Genomic DNA, 13549 nt, shown 5'->3' on the forward strand with positions numbered 1-13549 from the left:
CAGGTCAAAGGCAGGGCATGAACGGAGCTCCCATCAGGCACCTTCCCACCTTTTTTATTTTTTTTAATTATTTTTGACAAAATATGCGCATGTTTGTTTTTTTTTGCTTGAGGCAGATATATAGATAGATAGAACATGGCTAGCTGCTTGTTCACTTTCCCTTCTATTTGCTGGCTTCCAGCAAAGAGGAAATGTTGCAAAAGGCTAGACTTTTTTTCCTTTGCGAATCAATGCTATAATTCGAATGTTACATTTGTTGCTCTTGTCAATTAGGCAACTGGCAAAATGATACATGCTTTTGCTACTGTCTCTTCAGGACTAGCCCTGAATTGCTTTTAAAAGCAAAAAAGAATGCATGGCAATCGCACCCTTTTCTGGCATTTCTGAGGTGAGGAAATTATTATTATTATTATTATTATTATTATTACATGTGTAAGAGGCATTCTGGGGTGGCAAGTAGCTGGGGATACAGGATGCATTAGCTTGCATTTTGGGGTTGAAAATGGAGCCAAGGGCAGATCATAACCTGCACAGACCCAAATGCCCCCCACACACACACACACACGAAAGAGGTTTTAAATTTTGACGTGCGCACTTTGAGGCATTTTGTGCATGGCTCTTTAAAAAAAGGAGGGGGGAGGACACCTATGATGATCGCTTGATTGACAGCAGGTGCCTTCAAGTTAAACCCGATAAGGCATTTGGGTTAAAATGCCCCTCAAATCTAGTGGGCACTTCCTAACAGAGAGATTCAGAGAGGGGCATCCGGATCTACCCAGTCCCACCCACGGTAATTGGGCCAGTGGGAATGGGGCCATAGTCTAGGAAAGCTTATGCTACAACTTCTTTCACAACTGCTGCAAGATCCCTTTGTATACTAATATTCCAGACTATCATGCCTATGTCTCTGTTATACAGTAAGTTCCTGGACCCAAGTACTTCTCCATATGCACAAAAAGCCACTGTCACACACTAAAATCTATTGCCTCTCAAAAAATTTGGATATGTTTTCATACACTGGTGTAAAGTTACATAAGTAGATCAACACCACAACTTCCCAAGAGTTCCTTTTGTAAGATTGCAAACAAACAAACAAAAGGTTACAGAAATCAATTTAGAATCCCAATGAAAGAAGACAAATGGTCCTCAGATACCATTTCTTAGGAGTAGGTTTAGCCACTGGGAGTACACCATCCGATGCTAACTGCCAAAGGAGGAAATAAAAAGTTCTGATGACATCAAAACAGAAAACCCTAACCTGCAAATAGAAAAAGGGGAAGGCATATAAATGTTTTAGTTTTAAACTGCTTTTTAGGTCCATAGGGCAGCAGTAGAAAGGGGATATGACATCCCACCTGTATTGGATTCCACACTAGCAGAATCCAGCACTGAAACTTCCTCTTATCTGAGTGCAAACACTTCAATGAATCCAATGGGAGTTTTACATAGATGAACTTAAGACTATATTGTCCATAGCTCCTCCCTTCCATACTGTCTTGTTTTACTTTTATTTTTATCACTGTACTATGTTATTATTATAAACTGTTCTAATTGAAGGACTGTAAAGAATTTTATTTGAAAAATATTCTGGCTTGACTGAAGAAACCATATATTATATTTCCTTCCTCCTTCAACAGTAAGTACATTCCTTGGATGTCAGTCACTAATGAGCAATACTCACACCTCAAAAAAGCATGCATTTCATTCTCACATCCTCTTCATATTTAACTGATGAGGCAACCAATTATTATCTAAAAATAGCACAAGATCAGTTCCAGCTGTTGAAGTACAAAACATGCCTCAGATATATGTCCACCAAACATAAGGTCTATGGAGTTGGAAAGCTGTTCCTACTCATTACTAAGTATTCTGAAAGCTCTGAGAGGCAGAGGCATGTGCTACATAGTGGCAAAATAACAATAGACCTCAAACAGCATTACTATTAGTTCCTCAAAAGTTAGCTCTCAACCAAGACAACCAATAACATATGACAAATGCAGAAAAGTAGCAAACAAGCATGCTTATCGACATTTCAGTTACAGAGAGGAAAAAAAAATCTTATGCAAGTAAGCTTACAGTGGCATCATAATAGAACAGCTGAAAGGAACCGTGCAAGATATCCAAGAAGAAACTAAGATGTATGAAGGCCAGAATTCACAGATATCACTTATGTCATACCACAGTTTTCTGGCTATAGTTCTTTCAACACTATCAGAGCCACAAATAATTTCAGTGCTACACACACACAAAATGATTGAGAAAACAGAATTCAGTATCATGCCACTTAACAGTAGGAGAAAAATCACAGCTGATTATTATTTTTTATGTATTAGAATCAATCCTGAACTGAGAATAAAAATCTCAATTTTCTAGGGTGCAACGGACTACCCTGGAGTTCTTCTACCTCCTGGTGTAAATACTGCCACCATAAACAATGGACAACAAACTACGACAACCCTCAGTTTCAGACATTCATATCGTCTTGAGTGTAAATGAAGAAAGTTAAAACTTCCTATTTCTGATTTGAAGCAAACTACAGTTTGAAGCAACTGGATAAAATTATAAACTAAAATTTGCCACATAATAGGTATGGAAGCTTCTCAACTCCTCCTACTACTACATGCAGAAAAACAAAGAAAATAGAGGACAGAAAGCATTACCCCGATGCTTGCAGCTGTTTAGACACAATCATTTGAGACACAGTTTTGTTTGTCTAAATCAGGGGTAGGCAACCTGCGGCCCATGGGCCGGATACGGCCCGGCGAGGCCTTGGGACCGGCCCCAGCCCAGTCCTGCCGCCAATTGCCACCGGAGCCTTTGGGGGGGCAATTGTCTATAGAAGCCTCAGAAACATGCATTTATACTAATATTTTTTTTAAAATCAGCATTTTTTTTTTGGCGTGTCCTCCATTTTTTTAAAAAAAAAGTATCTTCCATTTAAAAATTTTGTCCTACATTTGTCCTGGTTTATTTATGTATTTAATTTTTTAAAATTATTTAATTATTTATTTTTTGGCTTCGGCCCCCCAGTTGTCTGAGGGACAGCAACCGGCCCCCGGCTCAAAAAGATTGCCTACCCCTGGTCTAAATTAAGCATTACTTCAACCACAGCTTTTCAAAGCACAGCCACAACAGGTATAACATATACTCTTCAAGTAGAACTAGAAAGACATTAAGATCATTTATTAGTTCATTGTTTTGCTTTAAAGAAAAACATCATAAAAATTCGTCACCTCAGACTTCACTAGGTCACACAGATGACAACATCACTGAGACCACACTGGATACAGTCGCTCTGCATTATTGTTGACAAAGGTCTTGCTACATAGCTTAGAGATCATGTATGGAGTTCCCAAGCTTGGAAAATAAGGACACATCTAAGCAATATAGACAACACTGAAGTGTCTGACACAGAAGCAAACAACTGAGAGGGCCCAGAGCAGCAATTTTGCCCCAAACACTCTTCATCCTAGAATGCCCCAAAATCAGCTGCTGTGCAGCAAAAAATAAACCTACTTACAGTGACTTCGTTTCTGTTTTCTATTACTGGTGGTGTTTTTTGTGGGGGGGCTACAGCTCTGCACCATCTTCCAGGAATAGCAATCTAACTATTAGACCACATGTCTACAATTAGTTAAACAATACATTCTCCCAAGATTCTGCCAGTGCTTTGAAACAATGAACAGATCAAAGAACAGGCTGCAGAGCAAAAATTATATATTGATGTAAGATTGGTGACTGGATACAGAAAAATCATCACAGACTGGAACAGAAAGATGTAAATATTCCCATGTTCTACTGAGAAAAAACCCACAAAGAATGGATTTGTTTCACATTCAAGCTATTCTAATCTAGTGGTTATGCTTACATTTACAGACAAGCTCCAACAAAAAAAATATCATTTTTCTTTGCTTCTACTTTTATTTCCATATAGATTCCTATCCTGCCTGCCTCCAAGGATCAACACAATATTTTTATCACTATGGGTAGGAAAGCCTGTCTCATTCTTGCTTCACTACTGACTTCTATTCCATTTTCTAGAACTCCAGAAAGATCACTACTATTTGGATCCTCCTTGTTTCCTTCGGTGCTATTTTTCTCTGAAACTAGATAAAATTTCATATCTCTCATGCACTCCTAATAAAGTGAACTGGAAGATGGGTTGAACTGTAACAGCATGGTCAGTTGACTCAGAGGAAAGAAAGCTATGGGAGCTATCTAAGTTATTGTGGATTTTACCAGAAATCACAAAACACATCAGTTGCATGCATCAGAGTAGCAGTGATCCTTTGTAGAAAATGGCCCCATACAGACAGGCCAAAATAAAGTTGCTTCGGGTCACTTTGGAGGTATGCCTTTTCAATAATGCGTGCATCCTGAGAGTCCAGAAGCTGCGCCAAAGCCATGCTCCAGTCCTTAGGACTGGAGCGTGACTTTGGCATGGCTTCCGGACTCTTAGGACGCATGCATCATTGAAAAGGCATACCTCCAAAGTGACCCGAAGCAGCTTTATTTTGGCCATCTGTATGGGGCCTATATGATACTATTCTTGTCCTTTAAACAAGTTCCCCTTTGGACATTATAAAGCATCACAATATTTGTTTTGTTGTTGTTATGTGCCTTCAAGTCATTTCTGACTTATGGTGACCATATGGTGAACCTATCGTGGGGTTTTCTTGGCAAGATTTGTTTAGAGGAAGTTTGCCATTGCTTTCCGGAGGCTGAGAGCATATCACTTGCCCAAGGTCACTCAGCAGGTTTCATGGCTGAGTGGGAAATCGAACCAGGGACTCCAGAGTCATAGTCCAACGCTCAAACTATTACACCATGCTAGATCCAAAGATGACTTGTAGTGTTTTTTGCTTCCAGTAGTAAACAAAATAATGTGATACAGACCAAATAATGAGTACCTTCCAACTCTTAATTATATGAAAAGTGTAAGTTTGAATTCAACAGAACGCTCTCTGAACAAATCTTGCCAAGAAAACCCCATCATAGGGTCAGTTTAGGATTGAAGGCACACATCAACAAAAAAATAACTGCCACTTACCTGTTCAGGGGATGTCTAGCAAGTCAATTCACTACCCATCTTATCTCCTCAATTCTGTTTTCTCTCTTACTTTATTACTTTTCTTCTTTCACTTCCATTGCTTTAGGTTTCCCAAAAGCTCTTGAGGAAAATTGTGCTTTTGGGCAGATGAGATGGGGTTTGTTGATTTATATTATGTACATGTGTATACATTAAAAGCAATAAAAATTGTAACTAACTGATGGGAATCCAGAAGAAGCAACAGTAGGAATATAACTATTTTTAATCTAATTCATTCATTCAAAAATATTATTTTGAAATGAAATACATTAGCAAGAGTAAGCAAGATGAAGGCAAAATGCATTGTAAAAGTTCAATGAGATCACTAGATAACTAAAAACTGACAAAACACTGGGCAGATAAAGTATTCATCCATGTAAGTTAAAACTAGCTCATCTATACAATTAGTCATGCAATGTTATGAACAATTACTTTTGACTTCTTTTCTTATATTTGTTGTCTCTACTTTTTTAGTCATTAGTAGCACTTCCACAAAATGATGTGTTTCAAAGTCACTGCAACAGGATACAGATATCAACAGAAACCACAAGATATATTCAACAGATTATATACAACTCTTAAAACAGTATAACCAGCAAATTATTGTATTGTGTGGTATACAGGTTTTGTTGACGTTTTTTAAATACTGCAAAAAGATTACCTTTTAATTCATTACCATTCAGAAGTCAAAAGTCTGTTTTAAGATTTTCACTGGAATCCACATGGTTTTATGACATACAGCACAAGGCAGTCATTCAGATTCTTTATCAACAGCACATTTTATTTTGGCACTCATGTGTGACACACATTTACCTAGAAACTGAGATACCCCCTGCAAACTGAAATTTTTCATCTTTTTTTCCTATTGACAAGGCTGGAGTAAGCAGGTGTGCTGAAGCAGATGAAACAAAGGGAGCACTGTTCCAAAACCCTGAGAACTACTCAAAGCTTGAATATGTATGCCAATTAGGGGTTTCTAGCATGAAAGGCATCTTAATTCTGCAGATTCAACATATACTGAGTCTATGTCATAACAGAACAGTTTTCTCAGACTGAATTCACAAAGCAATTGCCGCCTCTCTGATTCTAACTGTTCAAATATATTAAGATGTTTTTAAACCATTACTGTTATCAAGGACTAAACAAACTATAGTAAACAATTAGTGTCTGGCTAAAAACTGTTTTTCCAGGGCACATTCTCTCTTTTCTTCTGTGATATGGTCTCAGAACGCTACATATTTCCCAGTTCGTATCAACCAATAAAGTAGAGTTGGGAAAAGATTACATATGTTCACTTTACCAAATACATACTGATTTGCAGAAATGTACAATAACTTAGTTTGTTTAACAAGCCAGGATACCTGAAGTATTACTAAAGTAACTCAATCTGTGACAGGAGTATGTGCCAAACAAGGAATGCCCATCTGCAGCATTAGTCTTTCTTTCTTTTCAGCCTGTGCATCTATTCTTTTTGCTAGCAATGCTGAAGAACTGGCACTACAAAAAGAATCTAGTTTGATTTCTAGCTTTAACACATGGCTGCTATTAGTTGTTCCAAGATGCCCTGTGACACCCTAAAGGGCAAATTATTAGATCAAATGAATAAACAAGCAAGCACATGTATATGAGATCATGCTCTACTGAACCAAGCATAACTTACTGCCAGGGAGCCATGCTTAATATCCAAAATAAACAACATTATGTTCGTTTTTTGAGGGTAATGTGAACAAATTTCAAAGACAGACTTTAGAATGAACAAAAGAGCAGAAATGATTGCATAAGAGAATATTTGAAAGTAAAAATAAAAGTTTTTTTTTTTTTAAAAAAGCTGCCTGAGCATCAGAACAGACAGGCCAGAATAAAGCTGCTTCAGGTCACTTTGGAGGTATGCTGTTTACATGATACATGAGTCCTAAGAGGCCGGAAGCCGCACCAAAGCCACATGCCAGTCCTAAGAATGGGAGCGTAGCTTTTGGTGCAGCTTCTGCCCTCTTAAGATGTGTGTGTCATTTAAACAGCGTACCTCTAAAGTGACCCAAAGCAGCTTTATTTTGGCCTGTCTGTTCAGGCCCTAATTTATTTTTACCAGCTCATACTGTATATGTCTATGTAAACATAAAGTCCCACTGAGTTCAAGAGGATTTAGTGCCACATACGTTTATGACCTTGATCATCAAATATATCACATTTATTAGCTGTTACTATGTATGTATAAGTTTATGTATCTATTGCTTTGATTCAGTTCTTTAATTTACATTGCAGACATACTCTAATCCATTTCAGAAGAAACACCCACATACAGGGAATTCCCATATGCTAGAAAGGCCTCTCTCACCCCGCCACATGTGCAGAAGCAGTGCACTGGGCCATTATAGGAAATGACTCCCACATTCCTTTTAGAATTCCCCCTCCATTTGGTGTATGAGTAAGGTCCAAAACACACTGCAGAAATAATCCAGCCTGAGACCACTTTAACTGCTCTGGCTCACTGCTAGGGAACCCTGGGAACTGTAGTTGATTGTGGCACCAGAGCTCTCTGACAGAGAAGGCTAAATGCCTCATAAAACTACAATTCCCAGGATCCCTTAGCTCTGAGCCAGGGCAGTTAAAGTGGTCGCAAACTGGATTATTTCTGCAGTGTGCTTTGGACCTAAGTTACACAGGAGCAAAAAAGGAAGACTGAATGGATATGGAAGGTATACAAAGAAGTCTTACTATTTCCAATGTCATGCCTTTCACATGAACACAGGAAGGGTGGGAAACAGGATTCTATCAATCCTGCAGTATTGCTTCACATAACAGATTGACAGTGGAGAAGTAACAGTAATTTGCAATATTACAATTGGGAATTTTTTTTAAAAAAAATAGTTCTTCTGTCAAACCTACAATATTACAATTGGAAATTTAAGAAAATTCATACACCTATATTTAGAAAATACCTTTCTCCTTAACCAATGATATTTACTCTGCTATATCTTTCCCACAAACCTGGTTTGACATTATGTTGATCATTTTGCAGTGGTACAAAAGTAAGGACTTCCCATTCATAGCAGTCACATGACTAGAAATGCAATCATCTTTAACCTCCAAGAACTTGTGGAGGGGGAGGGTAATCAGTTATTATCCAAAAGAAAAATACAGTATTCAGATTTCCAGAAAAATCTAACTGGAAGATTCCTTTATATAATCACTTAAAAATAACCACTCAAGTGTCTGTACAAAAATAAGCCAAGCAAGAGGTTGTCTGCCTTAAGTCATAATTCAATATTTATATTCATTAATACACTTATTGGGACAGCCCAGGTTAAAAAGAAAGATACCTTGACAACTCTGAAGCCATGCAAGGCAACATGTAAGACTGAGAAAACCAGCAAATATCCCAGACTACTCCTCCCTCCCTGCAAAGTATTTTTAAAATGTAACGCGCCCCCCCCTCACTAAAACAACAGAAGACCCCACATGCAAACTTACTAGACTGCAGTGCTCTTAACCATTTCCTGCAATCCACCCTTAGTTTACCAGAAGTAAGAACCAACTGGCATCACTAATTTAAAGTCCCTTTTAAAGTACTGTATTATGTCATAGTGTCTTTACTCTGCAGATGCTTCATAGTTGCAGTGCTAATGCAGCCCTAGTGTTCCAGATTCAGCATTCTGCACTGTTGGTCCTAGCTCTGCAATGAAGTAAAAATTATTCACTGGGTCACTTCTTCTGCTTTTTTAAAATAAAACATGCACAAGACAGTTCACTTTATTTAGCAGAACACATTCTATTTCCAATAACCTAACTTGGCCTGACAGACATGATGACAGCAGATGTTGAAATCTAGTTAGTCAATCTTCTTGTGCCTAACAGTCTTTGCTTTCTTCTTACTCTGACTTGAAAACCATAAAACAATTACTAAAAATCCAGTTTTCTCCAGGCCATACTATGCATCAACAAACAGAATCCCAAGAAGCAGAACCGCATCCCTTTATCACCTTTCTGAGTAATTTGGTAAATATCATTGGGGCATGAGGGTCAAACAAGGACACAAAAATAGTAAGCCCTAAAGCAAAATTAGAAAGGTCGGGATTTTTTTTTTTAAAGCTGATGTCTACAGTTTCACACTGAACCCCCACCATGCATAATATAGCTACAAAGACAAAGCAAGATGAATTAAATATCTTATCAGTAGTCAAGGGCTTCAGGATGAACACTCTGCAGTCAATTAAATTGAAAAATGCACAATTTAAGATGTTGGCAGTTTAAAATCATTGCTGAAAACAGCTCAAAACTATCAGCAATCACAGCAATTAAAAGTAGTGTCCCCTTGTTAAATAAAGATGTGCAGGATCTGAAGACAGCAAGACAAGCCCTTTAGAACGGAGGACAGATGGCAGTAACTCCAACAAGCAAAGTAACTCCATGAAGCATTAGCTATTGAGCTAAGGCTTCATAGAAGGATCAGTAAAAAGCTTATTTATCTTTAAATGATTGGCAGTAATAACCCCTACAGTCTCTATCTGAAAGCAAGGGGAATCTGTTCAGCTTAACACAACCTTAAAAGGGTTATCCTGTAAAAATGTATTCTCTGAGCATCTTCTTCCACTCAGATCCTGTTTGCTAAGGGCAAATAATCCAGCAAAGACGCTGGGCTAATGCATGAGATTCCACAGAACCAGGCCAGAAATGAAGTGTACAGGTGGACAAAAATACTTATTAGGTTACCTAAGGATTTTCTTTTCACATTTGAGCAACATGTACTGGCCAGAAATGCCACAACGTATTATGGAATGATAGAAGATGGCAAAAACAGCAAGAGACTAGCAGAAATGAAGTTAAGTGCCTATTCTAAAGATAGACAATGGAAAATTCTAAACCAGAGTAAGCAGTAAAACAAATGTCTACAATATAGTAAAAAGGATATTATTCTTATTATTATATTTATTTTCATCCCGCTTTCCTCCCAAGACTGGGACCCAAAGCAGCTTACAGTCTAAAAAACAAAATACAATTAAAAACCTATAGTACTGACGATTAAAGAGGTATTAAACTATTACAATGTTTAAAAAATCATTCATTAAAAGGGTATTCATTGAAACTTTATCTTTCCAGAAAGGATCATGGACAACACTTTGCAGTGGACAGTTTTAAGAAAACAAAGCAAAAGAGACTATGATTTTGTGCACTAACAAACACAGAGAGGATACAAGAAAATTCAAAAAGCCACCACAACAAATAAACAAAACAAATCTGGAAGGCAACGCATCCCAGTTTTTCACATCCATTTACCTTCTCAGGAACTAAGAAAAAAATTACATAGCTGCTAAGAAACTAATACTGTAGAAACCCAGTATCTAAACTGAGTGGCAAGGGATACTGCTACCCCACAAAATTAGCTATCTATGAGACTGCCTGCCTGCTGAAATGAATGCTCAGTTCAAACTTAGAAATGGGAGAAGGGTGAAAACTAAATAAAGCATCCATCTTATGAGAAGCACCCATCTATGGCTTGCAATGCTGGTAGAAGGGGGGGGGGGAGGTAGGGAAACTTTGAATGAACAGCTTTTCTTCCTGTAAGTAGAAAAAAGGATTAGAGACCTCTGAAAACAAGATTAGCTCATGTATCCATGCGTAGACAGGAGGAGAAGGGACCTGAAGTGTAACTGAGTTGTTTGGGTGCAGTGTACAGACTTTTTCAGCAAGCAATTCCATTTCAACTTTGCTGTTGCTGTGTGCCTCCAAAGTGCAAAATACACTGCAGAAATAATCCAGTTTGAGATCACTTTAACTGCCCTGGGTCAATGCTAAGGCAGTGTTTTGTGTGACGCTTTAGCCTTCTGTCAGAGAGCTCTGATGCCACAATAAACTACAATTCCCAGGATTCCCTAGCACTAAACCAGGGTAGCTAAAGTTGTCTCAAACTGGACTATTTCTGCAGCATGTTTTGGACTCTATGGTAGTTATTTTTTTTACTTATGGCGACCCTAAAGCAAACCTATCATAGGGTTTTCTTTGGCCATTTTGACCAAGGTTTCCTTGGCCAGTTATAAGGCTGCCTTAGGGTTGCCACAAGCCATTGCCAGACAGTATGACATAGTGGTTTGTGTGATGGACCAAGACTCTGGAGACAAGGGTTTGATCCATAGATCAGCCATGAAACCCATTGGGGGATCTTAGGCAAATCCCACACTCTCAGCCACAGAGGAAGGCAATGGCAAACCTCCGCTGAACAAATCTTGCCAAGAAAACCCATGACAGGTTTGCCTTAGGGTTGCCATAAGTCAGAAGCAAGACACACTTGTTAGTTTGTTGCCACTGCCATCCTCTGAGGATGAGAGAACGTGACTTGCCCATGGAACTACATTTATTTACAAAACAAAACAAAATCCTTGGATATTCAAATCCTCACCCCAGCTGCCTGACAGACACACATTTGCCATCACCACAATGTCACATTTCCCAAAAGGTCAGGAGGAAGAGCCCTCCTGTGCCAGGAGGTGGTACCAACGTGGAAGTGACTGGAAGCATCTCTGAGTCAGTGTGGCATAGTGGTTTGAGAGCTGGACTATGACTCTGGAGACCAGAGTTCGAATCCTACTCAGCCATGAAAACCCAGTGGGTGACCCTTGGGTGAGTCACACTCTCCCAGCCTCTGAGGAAAGCAATGGCAAACCCCCTCTGAAGAACCCTTGCCAAGAAAACCCCATGATCGCTTCACCTTAAGGTCAGAGGCAACTTGAAGGTGCCCGAAACCGTCATAGGCCCACTTGTGTTCATGTGTTACTTGTGAATAGGACACCCATCTCTTGAAGAAGGACTTAAGGAGCATGGCATAGTGGTGTTTGAGTGTTGGACTACGACTCCGGAGACCAGGGTTTGATTATTTCTAACTATGAAGCCTCCACCGGGTGACCCTGGGCAAGTCACACTCTCTCAGCCTCAGGGGAAGGAGGCAAGGGCAAAAAACCCTCTGAAGAAACCTTGCCAAGAAAAACCCATGACAGCTTTGCCTCAGGGTCAGGAACGATTTGAAGGCACACAACAACAGCAACTAAAATGTGTATGTCTGCAATACATGGATACAAGACGGCTTTAAAAACTAAAAAGGACCCTTTGTAAACCTGCATGGCTTCAGCATAAAGAAAAATGGAGTTAAAGAGGATGTCAGTGGCTAAGACACTGTCTATGGACACTTTCAAACCAGCCTCCTCTCCCCTGACGCCCTTTAGGCCTCTGGAACTACAGCTCCCTCCCTCCCTCCCAGCCACACAACACACACACACACAGCCCTAGGGGTTTCTCTTGAATGCCCTACATGCCTTGTCTTCCTTTGTGTGTGTGTGTAATTTATTATATATTATATACACACATATACACATAATTGTGTGTATCTTTATATATATATATATATACACACACACACACACATAATTATGTCTGTGTACATATAATATAGATAACTGAGTGTCTGTGTGTGTATGTATATATTATACATAATTGTGCATGTGTGTGTGTGCGCACACACACACACCCCTAAATACCTGGCAGTTAAAAGCGGCGTGAAACCGGGTTATTCCGGCAGTGCGGAGGGGCTCTCTTGCTTGAGCGGAATCATACTGAAACTGTGTCGGGGGGGGAGGGGGGTAAGGGATGTGGAAGCAGAAGAAGAGGGGAAAGCAAAGCCAGGGAGGGAGGGAGGGAGGGAGGGCAGAAGGGGCGAAGGAAGGGGCTGCTGCTGCTGCTGCCTGGTACCTGGGGGCTCCTGTCTGCCGGGTTCTTCATGACCGCCTGGCGGAAGTTGTTATCGACGTAGGAGGCCATCTCGCCCCTCGGCCGCCCGGGTCCCGCCAGAGAGAGGCCCCTTCTCTTCTTCTTCCCTCAAGGGCGCCGCCGGAGGGAGCAGCGGCTGCGGCTCCCCTCCTCCTGCTCCTGCTCCTCCGGAGGCCACCCCCAGCCCCTTCCCCTCCCTCGCGGGGGCCTCTCGCTCTCGTCGTCGTCGTCGCCGCCGCCGTCCTCCTCCTCCTGCTTCCCCTCCTCCGCCGCCTCCTCCTCCTCCTCCTCCTCCGCCCTCAGCCGCCGCCGCATCCCCTCGGGCGCCACGGCAGGCAGCCGGGCGGGAGGGAGGGAGGCAGGGAGAGGCACCGCCGCCGCCTCTCTCTCTCTGTGTCCCTGGGAAAGAAGAACCGGGGAGAGCGAGGCTTCCTCCCGGCCCACTCCGCCTCTCAGGAGGAGACCCAGGCAGAGAGAGAGCGAGCGGACACAGTGGCGAAGGGGGAGCAGGGAGGAGGAGGAGCCGCCTCGGCCTCGGTTCCCGCCCTTCTTCCAGCCTCCGACGCCGCCCCCTCTCCGCGGACACAAAGGCTCCCTCCTCCGCCCTCCTCCTCCTCCTCTCTGATGACGGCTCTTATAGAGAACCCACTATATACATACACATACCATATTTGTAGTCTGTGTATATGCTGTCTGTGTGGTATA

General features: G+C 40.9%; 1 protein-coding gene across 1 annotated transcript in view; it reads right to left on the minus strand.

The window, feature by feature from the left end:
* RAPGEF2 (Rap guanine nucleotide exchange factor 2) overlaps positions 1–13331 on the minus strand; it is a 226347-nt gene extending 213016 nt beyond the window's left edge. Inside the window, 1 exon segment of the mRNA XM_042469076.1 lies at positions 12827–13331. Coding sequence (XP_042325010.1) covers positions 12827–12895 — 69 coding nt within the window. The 5' untranslated portion in view covers positions 12896–13331.
* Between the last annotated feature and the right edge of the window lie 218 nt (positions 13332–13549).

Source organism: Sceloporus undulatus, chromosome 5 (assembly GCF_019175285.1).
Source record: "Sceloporus undulatus isolate JIND9_A2432 ecotype Alabama chromosome 5, SceUnd_v1.1, whole genome shotgun sequence".
Taxonomy (NCBI): Eukaryota; Metazoa; Chordata; class Lepidosauria; order Squamata; family Phrynosomatidae; genus Sceloporus; species Sceloporus undulatus.